The sequence below is a fragment of the Sycon ciliatum genome, chromosome 2 (genome assembly GCF_964019385.1).
Source record: "Sycon ciliatum chromosome 2, ocSycCili1.1, whole genome shotgun sequence".
Taxonomy (NCBI): domain Eukaryota; kingdom Metazoa; phylum Porifera; class Calcarea; order Leucosolenida; family Sycettidae; genus Sycon; species Sycon ciliatum.
In genome coordinates, this window is record NC_088644.1 from 50,069,467 (window position 1) to 50,089,752 (window position 20,286).

Consider the following 20,286-nt stretch of genomic DNA (forward strand, 5'->3'; position numbering starts at 1 on the left):
CTCCACCAAGAATCGCTGGTCTGGCGTCAGGTGATCATGTACTAGTAGTAGTAGTAGTAGTAGTACTACTACTACTACTACTACTACTACTACTACTACTACTACTACTACTACTACTACTACTACAACTACTACTACTACTACTAAGGTGGCTAATATCACTTTTTTTCACTCAAAATAGCCATCATTTTGTGCGGTGAAGTTTACCGTTTTACAGTGGGAGTCAAACCTAGAAGGTATTGTAATACACTGTAGTAGCTACTGCAGTGGTAGCTGACTAGCTTGCAAGAATACTGTACTCTGTAGCATTTTGACCAGCGCAACAACACAATCACAGTCATCATTGTTGCCAGATTTTCGCCTAGTATTGGATAAGCATACCATGTTGAACCATGTTGAACCATGTTGAACCATGTTGAACCATGTTGAACCATGTTGAACCATGTTGAACCATGTTGAACCTTGTTGAACCATGTTGAACCATGTTGAACCATGTTCACCTACAGGTACATACATGTACTTCAAGCATGTAGATTGTAGGAGTGCTGGATATAGCTAGATAGATGGGAACAGATGGAGTCCATGATTCATATGTTGCTGGAGACACCACGCCTCAGAGCGCTGCGGACTGCACCTGTGACCAGTTTTGGCTAGTCTGTTAGTTCAGTAGTCGGCATCAAAAGCACCCATAATGCCAGTTTGCTGCAATTATGCCACTTTTGTGCTCGGCGGTGCTAGTTCACTAAAACCAGTATATAATTCTACTGATAATGGTAGCATTAGCCCCCTATGCGTAGTAATGAAACCTGTCTAACACGACCGCATAAGGGAACTTCAAAATGTGGTCTCTGTCACCAGGTGGTCGCCTTGTCCAGGGTCAATTGACTGGAAATAGCACCCATTGGTCCTGGTTGCAGTGGTCTTCTAGAACAGGTGGTCGCCTTGACAGGTTTTACTGCATTCCGTTCTCATTAGACCTACGCATGCAGCCCACGAATCTCGTTAAGAAAGTAGCTATCGAGGGCAATATTGGTAAGCATGACTCTCTCATATATATAATTATACAGTCATCCCTCTCTAATCCGGCACCTTTTGCAACGGCATTTTCTGCTGGATAAACAAGGGTGCTGGATTATGAAATCCTGCCCTCCAACCCGGCCCAGATGTTATCATACATGTTTGTGTCGTACGTCAAAACGTAGGGATTTTCTGTGTCAAACCAAGTACTTTGTGGAATGCAGGTCTATAAGTTATACACTTAGGAATATCCTATGTACTGGCATGGTATATTCCTAAGTGTATGTTGTGTTTGTTACAATGGTCCCTGACAGTCTGCGATGTACAACTGCTGGATTAGAAAATCGAATTATGTAGAGTTTGAGTGATTTGTTGCAGAAAATCGCTGCTGGAGGCGGAATTCAAGTGCCGGATTAAAGCGTAGAAAATGAACTGAAAAAATCCGTTTGCCAGAAAGTGTGCTGGTTTGCAAGGGTGCTGGATAAACAAGTGCCGGATTAGAGAGGGACGACTGTATATCGATCTAGCATTACTGATTACTCTCTACCCTCAGTTCTTTGTCTGAGTTATACTCATTCCAATTTGGTACAAGTATTCTGCTGTCTAGGAGCCGGGAAAGCACCTTTCCTTAGCATCCTTCAAAGCAACGTCAACTTCTGGGCTGTGCCAGAACCTATTGCAGACTGGCAGAATGTGGCTTCGGAATAAGTGAGTTGATTCATATCAAGTTTGAGCAGCGTTGTCGAAAATATGACCATAATAATAATATATGTTTGCATTGTACGGAATGAAAAGACAATGCAATGTACATGTAGTAAAGGTTGGCACATGATTCTGCACAACACAGACAGCGAGAAAGTGAAAAGCGAGCATTCAAATTAGCATTATATGCTGATATATCAAGCAGCGCTCAAAGCATTATTAGTAATAAGAATCAAGCATTAGGCGAAGATGCCCAAATAAGTGAGCCAGCGGATAGCTGAAATAGGGCATGACGCAAAACCACTTGGGGCCGTCAGGTTAATTTTCCTGGACCGAGCCAGCCGGGAAAAAACCCTCGCGCCGACGGACGCAGTAGAGAGGGAAAAAACCGGGTGTATATCCCCAATGGCGATTAGGCATGATGTAGGCATAGCAAATGGTGAGCACACTGCGTAATGTGGAAATACACAACAGTTCTCTTAGTCTAAATCATCAGCTCCGCTTCCAGGAGTAGATCGGCGCTGTTGACTGTTTCGTCAAGGTCTGGCTTATTCAAGTCGACGTAGGTTACGTCACCAACAAATTCTCTCATCGCTTTCTCAAATGCATCGTCATCAAGCAGGTCGATGTCATCGAGCCTAGAACAGTCAAAAGAATAAGAAGTTATCTACAGCCGGTAAGACAATACGAAGGGACATTCAGATACTGCTATGGGAATGTCTTGGATGTGATTTACTCAAACTACAATGTTGTAACTGCAGTAGTAATACCTGCACCACTCATGTTTATAATTAAATCCCAAAAATGACGGAATATTAAAAGAAAAATTACGTCTAGCATGGGACTCGGGTAGACTGAAATTTTCACACCCATAGGACCTCAATCACCCTGGAGGATCAAAGTGCACATGCACCTTCTAAAGCGGTCGGCGATGAGTAGTTCAGACCTACCATACAGTTGCCTATGAAATACGGAAAATTCAATCCGCTGCATCCATGCAAATTTGATTCGCGGCATGAATCCAGAAATGTGCAGTGTGAAAACTCGGACACATTAACGCATGGCATGTAAGGCACAGTGTGATGAGAATTAGCCCGTAACAAGCACTTACCAATCAAATTCAGACTTGGCATCGGACTTCATAGTAGTAGTATCAGCAGTGGAAGTAACTTCACTTCCTTCACTTTGGGACACCTTCGTAGTGGCTGGGCTTTCATTCTTAGCTGAATAGTACAGATGAAGAAGCAAGAATATCATATTATTAATTAATATATTTACAATGGATCAAGCCAGACTATAGCATCTCATTAGCCATAGAATGCTGGAACATACATATCATACACGCAAGATCACCTACTACCAACCCCTACGTCAGGAATAACGCTAACTATTTGCAAAGCCCTTAAACTGTATTGTAGCACACTACAGCCGTGTTGAAGCAAATAGTCTTGCTACACGAGAAGGCAGCAGAACTCACTATCCACATGTAACGAGAGGTTTAGCAGATATCCCAAAGACCATACAGTAAATGCCAAGCCGGGCCACACATATAAACAACAAGAGAAAGGTATCGCTTATGAAAAGGCACAGGAAAGGACAACAGATCTAAATTAATGTCTTCAAGCACATTTCTAATATCAGGATCAGCAATGCAACTTACCAGAAGAATGACTGCTGAGTCTTGTTATCTTAGCAGGTGGTGTCGCTGGAGTGGAACTCTTGGTAGGTCCAGTAATCAGTACTGGACTACATACATTCTTGCTTGCTGAACTGGAAACTACTGATGGTGATTCCTTTCGGGTTGAATCGGCCGGTCTTCTTTGACAGGTGTCTTCTTCAGATACAGTGCTGTCACTTATGGTCTCGTGATGCTTGCGTTTCTCAGCCAGGATTTCATCTAAAGACTTGATGCGAAGACCAGCAGCGGTGGACGGTTGTGGGGACGCTGGAACAGCAACAGGCTATAAAGCCGTCGGAAGAATGGAGACAGAAACAGAGAGAGAGAGAGAAAGAGAGAAAAAGAGAGAGAAAAAGAGAAATGTAAAACATCTGAGAGGCCTTGCATCGGCTGATGATTTAAGGCAGTGCAACATGTAAACCAGCTGCAGGACATTACACATATTACGAAGCACTATAAAGCAGTGAATATAGTTGTTAGTTATGCATGCGCTGACAGTTACAGACAGCCAGACAGACACAGACAGACACACACACATCACACACAGTTACACACAGTCACACACACATACACACACACACACACACACACACACACACACACACACACATACACACACACACATACACACACACACCTACACACACATACACACACACACATACACACATACACACACATACACACACACAATCAAACACACACACTTACACGCACACACACGAACGCACGCACGAACGCACACACAGGAACGCACACACAACTCATTCATTGATATACCAATGGATGTACATGGATACAGTACCTCAGGCCTGCGTCGTTTGGCTAACGGCTTTGTTTGGACTTCTTGCTGAACAGATGCTTTCCTTTTCGTGGGTAACAAAGCACCTGGACCACGCCTTGCAGTTTCAGATCTATGCTGTTGATTTAGCTGATCGCGAGCATGAACCCAATGGTATCGGCTTCTTGCTCGAGTTGCTCTTCTCATATCCATTCTGGAGTCAGCGGCAGTTGAGTCGGTGGAAACCCCTTGTGTTCGGGCGTGTCGCAGTCTTTCTTTAGAATTGCCAATAGTCCGGATGGTAGCGCTGCGCTGTGCACTGCTGTCATCCGGTATGGCTATCAGCAACTTGAAATCAGGTGGAAGCACCTGCGCTGGTCCACCTAAAGAGTAGATAGGACAGTAAGGGTTAGCATCAATGATGCCTTTGATGGATTGTCTTGATGCTTGGCAAGCAGTGTGGATACGCCACATCCAGCAACATTGCGCTCACCACGAGCAAGAGTACGCAAGTAACCGGTAAAACGCAACTCCCGCAGCCTTTTCCGTACCAAGGACGTGTAACATGTTTGTTTTATTATATTAATTATTCAGGTGAAATGGGCCTTCTTGCTTCATACAACTTAAAGCAGTGTAGCAGCCATTTTGCGGTGCAGATTTCTATGTACTCAAAAAAGCACCTCATAAACACGCTATCATTGGCAAAAGGGCTAAGTACAGTCTTACAGCAAACAGCAAATTCTTACCTTTGACTGTATCTCCTTGGGGTGCAGTCGTAGTAAGTTGTACTTGGCCAGTTTGAAGAGGCGCATCAGGACGGGGCTTCAAATGCTTGAATGGGCAGAACGGCTTGGTACACCCCACTCGCTGAGACTCCCAGTAGCATGGCATGCGGCCACGGTCTTTCTGCAACACAGTCACCAAGACCACATCGAAAACAAAGAGACTCAGCATGCATCACCACGCACTAGACTTTCCCCAAATCAGCTCGTTTTTGCGGCCTGGTAAGCTTTTCCCTCGGCTCCAAAATACATCAGAGTTGGCTTAAACATCAGCTGATTGTTTGAATATTCGAACGTCGTGTGAAACAACTTGTTTTGTAGTCAACTAGTCCATCACAATGTCATGCAGGAGGTTTACGGTAGGAGTTTGGCTTTCGGCTTGTACAATTCGTTTTCGCAAAGCTTCCCCTTTCTTTACTTATCTTCGTTATTTATGACCCACCCAAGTTGGGTGGTGTGCTGCTTTGCTGCTTCGAACTGTAGTAAGACCACTTTGTCAAATATCGTACTGGTCTCGTAATCGTCCAGTAACAATCGACATTCTTTGTTCCGTAGGGACTGTGGCTTTTGCTCGTTTTCGTTCCACTTGCCTTCCCCTCTTTGGTCTTTTCATAACCTTGAACCTTCCAAGTTGGAAGGCGCTCGGTTAGCGCTACGGAGATGTGTTGAAGCTAGGTGTCAGGACGTCGAATGTCTCGGTACTCTTGTCAGTTTTGTGCCTAGCTATTGCACTTTCTGACTGTATTATAACGTTAGTATCCAGTTACAGAGATGGAGAGTTACTCTAAACTCGTATCCATAATGTCCTTTACCTTTCTACATTTATTTATGGCTCAACATCCGAGTTTCAAATAATAATAATAATAATTGAAGGGATCAGTTGGGGAAGTTAACTGCCTGAAAAGAGAAACAAATCGCGAGACCCACCAGGACTCCAACCCGGGACCTTGTTTGTCATGAGCCATGCTCTAACCACTGAGCTATGGGACCGGGCTAAACCTAGAAGGCGCTGGCAAGTTTTTCACTCCAAAGGCAGCTCACACCACGTGCTACACAATCATACTGATCGCATTTGGATCTTTCTCCCTCCCCATGGCCCAGGGGACCAACCACGGTCAGTTTCTGGACCCCACCAGAAAAAAAGGCAAGAGAGTGTGCAGGCAAAGCAACCACACAGGCTCGCTTTACTTACATGTATTCCCATGTGGCGACGTGCACAATTCGGAACAATACAGCTTCCTTTGGCCCAATCTTGACAGACGTCTTCCTTGCCAAGTGCAGGTGCACTGTGTCGGAATGGACAAGCGGGTCCCTTCTTGCAGCTCGAGTAGTAGAAGAAGTAGCAATCATTACCGACTTGAGCCATCTGTTGTTCAAACATTATTTGTTGAAAAGAAACACAAATGATTCAACGACAACATTATAAAAAAATGTGGCGCAAGATGGAACTGTCGATGTAAGTTTTGTAGCCTCATGACTCCGGTTTGGGCCAAGATATTCCTTTCAATTTTTCACGTAAGATGTGCAGAAGTACCTGTATCCAGTCGTGTTATTTGTTCCTTATATTTCCAATTTCATGGCTCACCACGACCATACAAAATTCAATAAGCATCGACCTTCATTTTGAAAATATGGCGATGCCCCCGAAACCAGAGTTTGTGCAGTCATAGCGGCTACGCACCCTAGTTCATGCTGATCGATGTACACGATGTTCAGTCGAGTCCTAAATTACTGGTATTGTACGACTCCCTGGTCAAGTCTGCACAGCGAAAGGCTAGAGCCAAAGCAAATCTTATTGTTTGATGCCGGCAAAGACACGCCGAGAAGACGTCCTTTCTCCAAGCCACCTTGGTCATTTTTCTCAACCCGCTGGTGCATGTCGACCAAGATATGTCCTTGAGGTACTGGTGGACTGGGGTCCTGGCATCAACAAGAATTCGCCGCGCCTAGCTAATCAATGTTGTCGGTAGAACTCAGCGTTTCTTGATCACGGCTAGACACACTCATTTCTGTTTGGCCTCGCAGCTTTCACCCTGCGAGTGTGCATTTTCCTGGCCACAACTGAATTCCTTAGTCATGACCATGATGACAAGTGACTGGTATGATCTCTGATGGACCTAAGTCATTAGCTTGAGTCAACACGAAGGTAAACTGTTCACTTGGAACGCTAGCTGCTTCCTCAGTCCTTTCTTGTTGCACTAGCAGATATGCGTGCGAGAGGACCCAAACAGACACTACTAGATATTGGAATAAGGGACAGGTGGTCTCCGGTCCGTGATGGACAATGAGAGCTCTGATACAGAGGGGAAAAGAGAGAGAAAGAGAGTGAAAGAGAGAGAGCTACAGAGACAGAGAGACAGAGACAAAGCGACATAAGCAGAGACACAGAGAGTGACAGGGAGACCAAGAGCGAGACAGAGAGAGTGAAATACAAAGGGAGAGAGAGAGAGAGGGAAAGAAAGAGATAGTGATAGAGAGAGAGTTAGAAAGAGATAGAGAGAGAAAGAAAGAGAAAAAGTCAGTGAGAAAGGCGGAGAGGGAAATAGAGAGAGAGAGATTCGCTAGGAAGGGGGAGAGAGAGTATCGAAAAAGAGGAGAGAGAGAAAGAGGGAGAGAGAGAGTGTGAGAGAGAGAGATAAAAAGAGAGAGAGAAGCACAGAGAGAGAAAGACAGAGAGAGAGAGAGAGAGAGAGAGAGAGAGAGAGAGAGAGAGAGAGAGAGAGAGAGAGAGAGAGAGAGAGAGAGAGAGAGAGAGAGAGAGAGAGAGAGAGAGAGAGAGAGAGAAAGGGGAGAGAGAGAGAGGCTTAGAGAGAGAGAAACTCAAAGGGAGAATAGTCAGAGAGGGAATGTATAATAAAGATTGAAAGGCTAAGGGGAACAGAGAGAAAAACAGAGCGGAAGGCAGAGAGGGAGAAAGAGGACAAGGGGTACAGATAGAGATATAGGACAAACAGCTTGAAAGAAGGAAGACAGACAAACAGATACTTACAGTAAATTTCACAATTCGCGGCCGACTTCACACCTAGAATCGAATAAATCCCAACTCTTCGGCAAGGACGATACTTAGCAAGGCGCTAGAGGGATCTATACAGAGAGAACCTGATTCGGATATCTGTTGGAAGACGGCAACTTACTCAGGCACGCAAATAATCAATCTCTGGTGGGAAGCAAGGTGTTTGAGGGAAGGCGCTAGAAAACCAACCGGTGACAGACACTGATCCTGGAGAACTAATTGGAGACTGTAGCAAAGCTAGGGTTTATATACATGTACCTACGCTACGTGACGTCACATTGCGGCTGGTGGTTGGCAGCACAGTCGTCGGCGTGTGGTATAACTGTAAGGGCGCTCCGCTATGACACTAGACTGGAGCTTCAATGTGAAGGACCCCACGATAGGTGGTCTGCCTTTGGGTCATTAGTTACGTGTAGAAGAGGTCGTAGGCGTATAATACTAAAAAAAAGAGGAACATGTAAGCATTAGGTCTGCACTCAGATGTGCAGCCAAGGATAATTTAAAAATAAATAAAAAGGACCAAGGAACTACAAGTGCCTCAGTTAACTGGATGTGTGTATTTGCGTGGGTACTTGCGACCTAAAACTCACCTTCGTTAATTTTAATATTGTTATTATTATTATTATAACCCCTTGAGCGCGAATTACGTGTACTTGTACAAGTACTTGTAGATCATTCGTTGTAATGCGTGGTGCTCTGTGCCGTGTAAAAGATAGCTCTATTCGAATCATTATTGAGCACACTGATAATTTACAGAGCCGGTGCACTCTAATGATTAATTGATGTGGAAAGCCAACGTGACGTTTTGGCTTGCGCGGCTAGAGGAAGCTCTACAGCGTTCATAGTTGTGTGGAAAATCGTCGATTACATGTACATGTAGATGGGGGCGTCGCACGAGCTCCAAAATGCCAGCTTGAACAATCAGCAGTCAGCATTTCGTCGCATTTTTGCTCGAAGTAGGGGGTGTTTGAAGGCGTTATAGCAGCACTTCAGTTAGGTTCTACGAGGCTGGGACTTGGCCCGGGCACAGATGACAGGTGTTCCAAAAGATTTACCGAAACCAATTTTCATTACTCACACGGGTATGCCAGAGCATATGCGTAAACTTCGACATGTAGCTAAGCCATGCACCAATACAAGCTACAGTACTGGCTAATGAAATCCGACCCCCTAGCGTCTCGTACGAATCGCTACGCGGCTAGCGTACCGATAGGGGGGGGTCGTATATCAGTTGCCAGCACTGTACAACTACAAGCAATACAAGAGGTTATGGACTTTTGCATACACGTATTTGAAGCATGTACTCATGAGTCATGGAGTCATGGTACTGCTGTAGTATACTACAGTGTTGCTCATTGAAATCCAGTCAAGTTTCTCAAGTACGCGCCGGGCGTTGCACAGCCCTAGACCAGTGAACACTGGGCTGCGAAATGATGCAAGGCGCAAACTTGAGTGCCGAGACTGGATTTCATTGAGCAGCACTGTAGTATAGGGCTTCGTAGACTGTCACCCACGTGACGTGTAACCAGTTACCTGTAGGATTTCGTAGACTAGTAGCATCGTGTAGGGCTTCCGCTAGCCGCGCATGCCACAAAATCACGTTGGCTTTCCACATCAATTAATTATTTGAGTCCACGGGCACTGTAGATAATATTATCATAGTGCTCGATCATGATTCGAATAGAGCTACCCTATATAAAGGCACAGAGCACCACGCATTTATTACAACGAATGATGCGTGGTGCGCTTTGCTCATCATAACATTAATTTTTGTTTCGGGCCAAAAAATGCTGAAGTGCCAATAATTATTTACTTACTGAGAACTTATGCAGGCCAGGATCGACAAAAGCATCGAGCGAGCGAGGGCGAGCGCAGCGAGCGCACCGATACACTGACAGCTTGGCCTCGCGGCTTTTCATGCAGAGCCTCACCGGTGCCGGCCTGGCCTTGTCCTGTGACCATGGTAGCAGTGCAAGGCTGTAGTGTAGGCTGTAGTGTAGGCTGTAGTGTAGGCTGTAGTGTAGGCTGTACGGCTTTGCTTGTGAAACCAATGCGCTCTGCAGAGAGTGTTTGGTCAGCACTAATCGCGAGGAGCTGCTCACAGTCATCTGGATGACAGTGCTATGCTGTCGTCATTGTCCGCTCCAGTCCACGTAGTGCATTACCATGATTACTACAGTAAGATCAGGCGCCGAAGAACGCAGGGGCTCGAGCGCAGCCTAGGAAAGTTCTTAAAATTTTGATTCTAGCCAGACCGTTAATATTCACACGCGCGCGGCGAGTCGAGTGACGTCATGACGTTTGTCATGTACATGTACATGTAGTGCAATGTAGTACTTCTAAACTAGTGGGTGTCGTAAATGGGAATGACTGTACATGTAGCAGTTACTGTTTACACGTGTACATGACATGTACTCACCTCCCATACATGTACAATGTAGATCTACGTGTAAATTCGCAACTTCGTGTAAGTACATGTATGAAAATTTTAAAAGGGTTCTTAAATCTGATAATTCTAGCCTGGACTGTTCTTAAATTTTGCCGGTTTTCCAGCCTGTGTGTTCTTCGGCGAGGTGTTCTTCTTTGTAGTACAAGTCATCCGCGCTCAAGTCAAGGGGTTAAAAATAATAGTAACAACAATAAGAAAGGTTTGCTCCCCACACCAGAGCTCGCTCTATTCCGCCGACTTTACTTGACACTTGACTGACTCACGACTGCCATCCAGAGCACACGAGAAGTCCATCGAACCTTCGACTCGGCAAACCTGCAAGAAAGCACCACTCCCTGCTCAATACACAGTGTTTCGGGGAATTCACCCCTCATCAGTTGAGCTTGAGTAGGCTGAGGATGATTGTGCCTGAAGAGCACCACTTATATAGTCGCACCGCTTCCAGCGCGACAAACACCTCGTGAACACCAGATAGTAGCGTGAGTCAGTGTCGCTCCTGGACGGTGAGACAGACGTCGAGGACCCTCGGTCATTCGCAACGCTGTCACCTCCAAACCAACTAGTCGCAAGCCCGCGCTGGGCACAACAGTACGAAGTAGTGGTTTGCCGAGTCGAAGGTTCGATGGACTTCTCGTGTGCTCTGGATGGCTGTCGTCAGTCAGTCAAGTGTCAAGTAAAGTCGGCGGAATAGCGCGAGCTCCGGTGTGGGGAGCAAACCTTTCTTACAAATCATCGCCGAAGTCGCAACCACTACTTCGTACAGTAACAACAATAATAATAAAAATTCTAAGCACTCGCAGACTCCATTGCAGCCACTCACACATTACAGGGTACCTCACTTCAGACTCTCCAACTACGGTCTCTTCGCTGCATAAGTTCACTTCACTTCCAAAATAAATAAATAATACTAGATATAAATGGAATGCACCAAATTTTCTTGCATGGCCCATCTTCACGGTGAAAAACCATTCAACTAAAAGCCAACAAAAACTGAGCCGAGTATATATGCTGTGTGGTGCGGTAGTGCTTGAAATGTTTGTATGTGTGGAGGGTAGCAGCAATGGTGAAGTGTGTTGGTAGAAAGGGAAGGAGCGAAGGAGACCAGTGAAGAGCTGTGTCTGTAAGTGTGAATATGTGTTAGTGCGGCGTGAAGGGAAAGCACGAGAAGTGTGGTTACCAGCAGCAATGGTGAAGTGTGTTGTTGTGTGTCTTGAGCAGCAGACAACCAGACATACGCTTCACAGTGGAACACATCCAGGAGAATGCCTCGCACACATTCAGCTACCTCGACTTGTCTATCTCTGTGGCGAGTGGTGTTGTGCAATGGGAGTTGTTCGGGTGGTAGCTAACCACGGCGAACTGAATAATAAGGAGAGAAACAAAGAGAGAACTCATGCAGCGAAAAAATCGTAGTTGGAGAGTCTGAAGTGAGGTACCCTGTTATGAATATTAAAAATAACGTTTGAGGTAGGTTTGAGGTCGCAAGTACCCACGCATACACACACATCCAGCCAAATGAGGCACTTGTAGTTCCTTGGTCCTTTTTACTTTTTATAAATTATCGTTGTCTGTACATCTGAGTGCAGACCTAATACTTACATGTTCCTTCGTTTTTAAAGTGATACGCCGGTGACCTCTTCTACACGTAACAACTAGGATGACCCAAAGGCAGACCGCCTATCGTGGGGTCCTTCACATTGAACCCCAAGTTAAGTCCTTCACATTGAACCCCAAGTTAAGTCCTTCACATTGAAGACCAAGTTAAGTCTAGTGTCATCGCTGAGTCCCCTATACCACACGCTGACGAATCAGCAGCCAATCACCAGCCGTAATGTGACGTCACGTAGCGTAGGTACATGTATAAAACCCTAGGTTTGCTACAGTCTCCAATCAGTTCTGCAGGATCAGTGTCTGTCGCCGGTTGTTTTCTAGCGTCATCCTTCAAACACCTTGCTTCCCACCAGAGATTCATTATTTGCGTGAGTGAGCGAGTCGCCGTCTCCCAACAGATATCAGAATCAGGTTCTCTCTGTGTAGATCCTTCTAGCGCCTTGCTAAGTATCGTCGTTGCAGAAGAGCTGGGATTATACGATTCTCGGTCTGAAGTCGGACGGGAATTGTGAATTTTACTGTAAGTATCTGTTTGTCTATCTTCCTTCTTTCAAGGTGTTTGTCCTATATCTTTATCTTTCCCCATTGTCCTCTTTCTCCCTCTCTGTCCTCCGCTCTGTGTTTCTTTCTGTTCCCCTCATCCTTTCACTCTTTTATTTTATTTAATTTTTAAATTTTTATTTTATATAATAATTTAACCAGCGCAAGCGAAAAAGGACGTTATCCCGCGGGACGTGATTGTGAGAAAATCGCACTTGACGTGAATCAGCTGATTTCCGGCTGTCACGTTCGGGTGACTTGCAACTGTGCGTTTTTAGGTGATACGTGATTTCTTTGGAGCTAATTCACTCTGTGGATAGCAGAGCCAGCATCACACAGCTCCTGTAGAAGAAAACTCTGTCTAAATCGACCCACGTACCACGCATTTGCGATCAAATATCGATCGATCGACCGCGCGACCTCCACTGCACGCGCAGCATGCGCGAGCGTAAAAGACAAAGGAGCTTGCTTTCAGCGCAGCTGCCTTGCTCCCTTCGCTTTCCCCTGAGTCCTTGGGTTGGCCTGACTACTCACCATGAGCTACCGTAAACGTTTCACCGTCAACGAAGTGCTGAAATCTCTCCTGGCCCGGGAGAAGATGAGGCTGAATTGTTTTGGCGAGGAAGTGAAAGCCATTGAAATTCAAATCAATCTGACGACGGGAACGGTGACTCCCAGTGACCAAAGTGAACATTATCTTGAACAGCGAGTGAATGTGGACGCAGCAGCAGAACTGTAGGTCGTAACGACTGCACCCAAATATTCCAGGCTACCTTGTACCTCCGAAGCTGCGTAGCATGAAGATTTCACATGAAAATGTGCGATGATTTTGGGAAATTAGTGTGGAACAAATGCCCATAACTTTGCTATCCGTGGATAGATTTCCAAACGGTTTTTTCCATGTGATTTGTACATCTTCTGGCTACAAGAATCTGTTGATAACTAAAAAAAATGCACAAAATTCGGGATAACGTCCCTTTTCGCTTGTTCTGGCATTATATTTATACACTCCCTCTCTCACTACTGTATTATTCCCTATCTGAGTTTCTCTCTCACTGAGCCTCTCTCTCTCTCTCTCTCTCTCTCTTTCTCGCGCGCGGTCTCTCTACTTCCCGCTCTGCTTTTCTCTGATTCATTCAATTTCTTTCTCTCTCTCTATCTCTCACTCTAGCTCTCACTCTCTCTCTCTCTCTCTCTCACTCTCTCTCTCTCTCTTTCTTTCTTTCTTTCTTTCTGTCTTTCCTTCTCTGTCCCTGTCTCTCTGTCTCTCTGTCTCTCTCTCCCTCTCTCTTTCTCACTCTCTTTCCCTCTCTCTCTCTCTTTCTCTCTCTCTCTTTCTCTCTCTTTCTCTATTTTTCTGTCTCCCTCTTTCTCTCTCTCTCTCATTCTTTCTCTCTCTCTCTCTCTCTCTCTCTCTCTCTCTCTCTCTCTCTCTCTCTCTCTCTCTCTCTCTCTCTCTCTCTCTCTCTCTCTCTCTCTCTCTCTCTCTCTCTCTCTCTCTGTGTGTGTCTGTGTGTGTCTGTCTCTGTCTCTCTATCTATCGCTGTCTCTCTTTCTCTCTCTCTCACTCTCTTTCTCTCTTTGCCCCTCTTTATCAGAGTCTCACTGTCCATCCCTCACTGTCCATCCCTCACTGTCCATCCCTCACTGTCCATCCTTCACTGTCCATCCCTCACTGTCCATCCCTCACTGTCCATCCCTCACTGTCCATCCCTCACTGTCCATCCCTCACTTTCCATCCCTCACTGTCCATCCCCGACGGACCGGAGACCACCTATCCCATATCTCAATATCTAATAGTGTCTGTTTTGGTCCTCTCGTACGCATATCTGCTAGTGCAACAAGAATGGACAGAGGAAGCCGCAAGCGTCCCAAGTGATGAGTTTACCATCGTGTTGACTCAAGCTGATGACTCAGGTCCGTCAGGGATCATACCAGTCACTTGTCATCATGGTCATGACTAAGGAAATCATTTGTGGCCAAGAAACGGCACACTCGCAGGGTGAAAGCTGCGAGGCCAAACAGAAAAGAGTGTGTCGAGCCGTGATCAGAAAACGCTGAGTTCTACCGACAATATTGGTTAGCTAGGCGCGGCAAATCCTGGTAGATACCAGGAACCCAGTTCACCAATACCTCAAGGGCATTATCTTGGTTGACATTCACCAGCGGATTGAGAAAAATGACCAAAGTTGTCTTGGAGAAAGGACGTCTTCTCCCCGTGTTTTACCGGCATTGAACAACAAGATTTGCTTTGGCTCTGGCGCTTCGCTGTGCAGACTTGACCAGGGAGTCGTAAAATAACTGTAATTTAGGACTCGACTGTACATCGTGTACTTAGATCAGCATGAACTAGGGTACATAGCCGCTATGACTGCACAAGCTCTGGTTTCGGGGCCATCGCCATTTTTTCAAAACTGTGGTCGACGCTTTTTGAATTTTGTAAGGTAGTGGTGAGCCCTGAAATTGGAAATAATACCAACAAACAACACGACTGGACAGAGGATCATAATCTAAAATTTGAAAGGAATATCATGCCCCAAACCGGAGTCATGAGGCTACAAAACCTACATCGCCAGTTCAATCTTTTTTATAGTTAATTGGCGTTGAATCTGTTGTGTTTCTTTTCAACAAATAATGTTTGAACAACAGATGGCTCAAGTTGGTAAGGATTGCTTCTTCTTCTACTACTCGAGCTGCAAGAAGGGTCCCGCTTTTTCATTCCGACACAGTGCCCCTGCACTTGGCAAGGAAGACGCCTGTCAAGATCGGGCCAGAGGAAGCTGTATTGTTCCGAATTGTACACGTCGCCACATGGCAATACATGTAAGTACAGACAGCCTGTGTGGTTGCTTTGCCTGCACACTCTCTTGCCTTTTTTCTGGAAAGGTCCAGAAACTGACCGTGGTTGGTCTCCTGGGGAGGGAGAAAGACCCAAGTGCCATCAGTATGTGCGGCACGTGGTGTGAGCTGCCTTTGGAGTGAAAAACTTGTCAGCGCCTTCTAGATTCAGCCGGGTCCCATAGCTCAGTGGTTAGAGCATTGCTCACGACAAACAAGTTCACGGGTTCGAGTCTTGGTGGGTCTGGCGGTTTTTTCTCTTTTCAGGCAGTTCACTTCCCGAACTGAGCCTTTGGATTATTATTATTAATATTATTAAATGTCTCGGATACTGAGCCAATACTTAAAGTACATATAATTAAAATAGAAGAATTTACATGGGAACGGTTTACATGTACGACGCAAAGATCCACGACCGTAACAAGTTTTAAATGAGCAGTCAGAAAGTGCTGTAACAGGACACAAAACTGATATGTAAATTGAGCGGTCAAAATCGCTAAGCTTTTCGCCGATTTTGCAGGTTTCCATTGAGAATCGCCGAAAATCTACCAAATCTTCCAATATCTCACCAAATTTGAAGCCAATATGCCAACATTTCATATAGCCTACATTGTATTTTCAACTAGAGCTGAAACAAGTATAGCAATTTGGGCTGAAACAATTATACCCATTACTCATTACGCGATCATTAATTCCAATCAACAAATCGTTACGTTATAGGATACTCGTTAGGGACTTTGAAAACGCACGTTTTTGTGATTTTGAATAACGTGCCGCTGTGAGTACGCACTACGCAGTTGCCAGGGGCATAGTCCATGTCCTGAAGGTCAATTGCCTTCAAAACTGCCATGTTTTCGAGCTACCCTTTCACCCCTGGAAATTTGTTCGTATTGTGAAGACATAGCTTGTGGAAACAATAGTTTTTTTGTACAAAGGTCTGACTCTTATTGCTAACGACTATAATTGATTAAGGTGGCAGACTGTGGTAGACTACCCAAAAGTTGGCGAATTTTTGAGTAGTCTGCCACCGTGCAGCAGGCGCCGTGCAGCAGGACTTTTGCCAGCACCCTCGTGACGTTGCAGACATGTGGCTTGATTATTGTAGTTGACGTTGATTTAGTCACTTTGGCAAGTTTGAGTCGTGTCAAGAAGTCAGGCAGGATTCAGTACTAGGCAGTAGTGGAACGTGAGTGGTAGTCTTTGCCGGTTTCTGAGGGTATCCTGGATTTGGTGTGCAGCGCTGTGGAAATGGCGTTTTTTTCTTTTTTTTATACTATTGACACAGCCCTACTGGAAAACAGGTGGAGAACAAAAAGAAACGAGGAAAAGGACAAAACATAGGGGATGTAGGGACGACGTGCTGATGTGCTGGGAGCAACTCAACCGACCAGAGGTCTCGGCGTAAGCGTTGCAACTAGGCATCGAAAAATGGGTGGGGGTTGCACAAAAACAACTGCAAAATAAGTAGAAGCTAGAGAATACCACAAAAATAATAACTTCACGTCACGAGAACTAAAGTGAAAGGAAGATCTAGTAAGGTGACTAATATCACTTTTTTTGTGAAAATAGCCATAATTTTGTACGGTGGTGTTTACCGTTTTACAGTGGGAGTCACACCTAGAAGGTATTTTTATAGTGCCTACTGCAGTGGTAGCTGACTAGCTTGCAAGAATACTGTACTCTGTAGCATTAAATTTTGACCAGCGCAACAACACAATCACAGTCATCATTGTTGCCAGATTTTCGCCTAGTATTGGATAACCATACCATGTTGAACCATGTTGAACCATGTTGAACCATGTTGAACCATGTAGAACCATGTTGAACAATGCTGAACCATGTTGAACCATGTTGAACCATGTTGAACCATGTTGAACCATGTTGAACCATGTTGAACCATGTTGAACCATGTTGAACCATGTTGAACCATGTTGAACCATGTTGAACCATGTTGAACCATGTTGAACCATGTTGAACCATGTTGAACCATGTTGAACCATGTTGAACCATGTTGAACCATGTTGAACCATGTTGAACCATGTTGAACCATGTTGAACCATGTTGAACCATGTTGAACCATGTTGAACCATGTTGAACCATGTTGAACCATGTTGAACCATGTTGAACCATGTTCAACCATGTTCAACCATGTTGAACCATGTTGAACCATGTTGAACCATGTTGAACCATGTTGAACCATGTTGAACCATGTTGAACAATGTTGAACCATGTTGAACCATGTTGAACCATGTTGAACCATGTTGAACCATGTTGAACCATGTTGAACCATGTTGAACCATGTTGAACCATGTTGAACCATGTTGAACCATGTTGAACCATGTTGAACCATTTTGAACCATGTTGAACCATGTTGACCTACATGAACATACAGGTACTTCAAGTAGGTAGATTGTAGGAGTGCTGGATATAGCTAGATAGATGGGAACAGATGGAGACCATGATTCATATGTTGCTGGAGACACCACGCCTCAGAGGGCTGCGGACTGCACCTGTGACCAGTTTTGGCTAGTCTGTTAGTTCAGTAGTCGACATCAAAAGCACCCCTAATGCCAGTTGGCTGCAATTATGCCACTTTTATGCTCGGCAGTGCTAGTTTACTAAAACCAGCATATAATTCTACTGATAATGGTAGCATTAGCCGCCGATGCGTAGCAGTGAAACTTGTCGAACACGACCGCATAAGGGAACTTCAAAATGTGGTCTCTGTCACCAGGTGGTCGCCTTGTCCAGGGTCAATTGACTGGAAATAGCACCCATTGGTCCTGGTTGCAGTGGTCTTCTAGAACAGGTGGTCGCCTTGACAGGTTTTACTGCATTCCGTTCTCATTAGACCTACGCATGCAGCCCACGAATCTCGGTAAAGGGGAAGTTAAGGCAAAAATTAAAATTTCACCAATTGTAGTCTTTGGGGTGCTGAGTCGAATGGTCGTGGTCCGAGGAAGCTGAGACGCTCCCTTCCTACTTGAATCAATCGAACTCCCGCACTTCCACCGAAACTGGGTGACTGCGCCCTACGAGATGGGGATTTGTATGCAAAATGTCACTAAAAGCGCCATTTCGTTCTTATAAAAGCACGGATGACCGCGACTGGCCCATATGTTGTAGTCTTTTGGACGCTGAGTCGACTGGTTTTGGTCCGAAAAGGCTGCGATGCAGCGTTCCTCCTTTATTCCCAATCGAACATGGTTGAAGAAGCGGTCACGTGCTCCTGGGTGCCCAAATCACCTGGTCACCACGCCAGCAGGCGACAACTTTCACACCAAGGTTCAACTCGAGTTCAACTCGAGTGACAGGACTGCACCCAAAAAAGGTCAAACAAGCTAGTAAGTTGTACCCTGCAGGCACGGTGACCAGATGACTGGCGTACGCAGGAGCACGTGACCGCTTGTTCAACCATGTTCGATTGGGAATAAAGGAGGAACGCTGCATCGCAGCCTTTTCGGACCGAAACCAATCGACTCAGCGTCCAAAAGACTACAACATATGGGCCAATCGCGGTCATCCATGCTTTTATAAGAACGAAATGGCGCTTTTAGTGACATTTTGCGTACAAATCCCCATCTAGTAGGGCGCAGTCACCCAGTTTCGGTGGAAGTGCGCGAGTTCGATTGGGATTCAAGTAGGAAGGGAGCGTCTCAGCTTCCTCGGACCACGACCATTCGACTCAGCAGCCCGAAGACTACAACTAGTGAGATTTTAATTTTTGCCTTAACTTCCCCTTTAAGAAAGTAGCTATCGAGGGTAATATTAGTAAGCATGACTCTCTCATATATATATATATATACTCAATCTGCGGACAGCATGCTGTTTCGTTCTTTTTGAACTCATCAGCGCAGCACAGAGGAAATGAGGCCGAACCTGATAGCAATGGAAATAAAAATTTCCAATCAGGCCCGAACGTACCTTGCCAGAGTGCTCAAACTGACAAGTCAGTGAGCTCTGCATAACGCAAACAGCAACGGCACTACCCCACGCAAGAGTGCTCAACTGCTACAAGAGCAGGAGCGAAATACTCAATCTGCGGACAGCATGCTGTTTCGTTCTTTTTGAACTCATCAGCGCAGCACAGAGGAAATGAGGCCGAACCTGATAGCAATGGAAATAAAAATTTCCAATCAGGCCCGAACGTACCTTGCCAGAGTGCTCAAACTGACAAGTCAGTGAGCTCTGCATAACGCAAACAGCAAAGGCACTACCCCACGCAAGAGTGCTCAACTGCTACAAGAGCAGGAGCGAAATACTCAATCTGCGGACAGCATGTTATCGGTGTTGACAGCATGAATTTATTTTGATGTCGACATTTGGATATCAACTCCGACCGCTTGTTGAGGCTCAATCTCCTGTCGGCAGTGATTATTCTCGCCTTCTCCTCGAGGCACAGGCTGCATCTTTTTGTTATGTTGCTGTAGGCCTTGGCCTTCTGGACCACTCGCCACTTGATGTCGTGCGTCTTGCCATTATCTTTTAATTCCCACACATGCTTTGAGAGGCCCGTGGATTTGCTCTATCCAGGAAGCTTGATGGATGTCTTGTGGTTCCCGTATCGAAGCTTGAATGGAGTGCTTTTGCACGAAACTCAGAGTAGCAACACTGAGAAACTTGGAGATCCTTTGTGTCTGAGTGTATAACCCCGCTCTGTCTTAGGCCATTGAGCACTTGTTGCCGACGCAAGAAATACTTCTATTGTTCTTTATATATACATATATACACAGTCGTCCCTCTCTAATCCGGCACCTTTTGCAACTGCATTTTCTGCTGGATAAACAAGGGTGCTGGATTATGAAATCCTGCCCTCCAGCCCGACCCAGATGTTATCATACATGTTTGTGTCGTACGTCAAAACGTAGGGATTTT

The 20,286-nt window shown here is 45.4% G+C and overlaps 2 protein-coding genes across 2 annotated transcripts in view; one reads left to right on the forward strand and one right to left on the reverse strand.

The window, feature by feature from the left end:
- Window positions 1-20,286, forward strand: part of LOC135810351 (zinc finger CCCH domain-containing protein 11A-like) — a 126,406-nt gene that overhangs the window by 62,680 nt on the left and 43,440 nt on the right. The window lies entirely within an intron of this gene.
- On the reverse strand, window positions 1,672-8,178 carry LOC135810350 (uncharacterized). The gene is made up of 7 exons (XM_065323839.1): window positions 7,950-8,178; window positions 6,153-6,326; window positions 4,925-5,084; window positions 4,203-4,561; window positions 3,380-3,680; window positions 2,831-2,942; window positions 1,672-2,357 (listed from the first exon to the last, which is right to left on the reverse strand). The coding sequence occupies exons 2-7, from the start codon at window positions 6,324-6,326 to the stop codon at window positions 2,204-2,206; spliced, it is 1,260 nt and encodes a 419-aa protein (XP_065179911.1). The 5' UTR covers window positions 7,950-8,178; the 3' UTR covers window positions 1,672-2,203.

What these genes read in the sequence shown, in the direction of transcription:
- LOC135810350 (XM_065323839.1), bottom strand. Translation starts at nt 6,326, where the DNA reads ATGGCTCAAGTCGGTAATGATTGCTACTTCTTCTACTACTCGAGCTGC. An exon ending in CCAAGGAGATACAGTCAAAG is followed by an intron (nt 4,562 to 4,924) that starts GTAAGAATTTGC and finishes TCTACTCTTTAG; the next exon opens with GTGGACCAGCGCAGGTGCTT. An exon ending in ACTCAGCAGTCATTCTTCTG is followed by an intron (nt 2,943 to 3,379) that starts GTAAGTTGCATT and finishes TGTACTATTCAG; the next exon opens with CTAAGAATGAAAGCCCAGCC.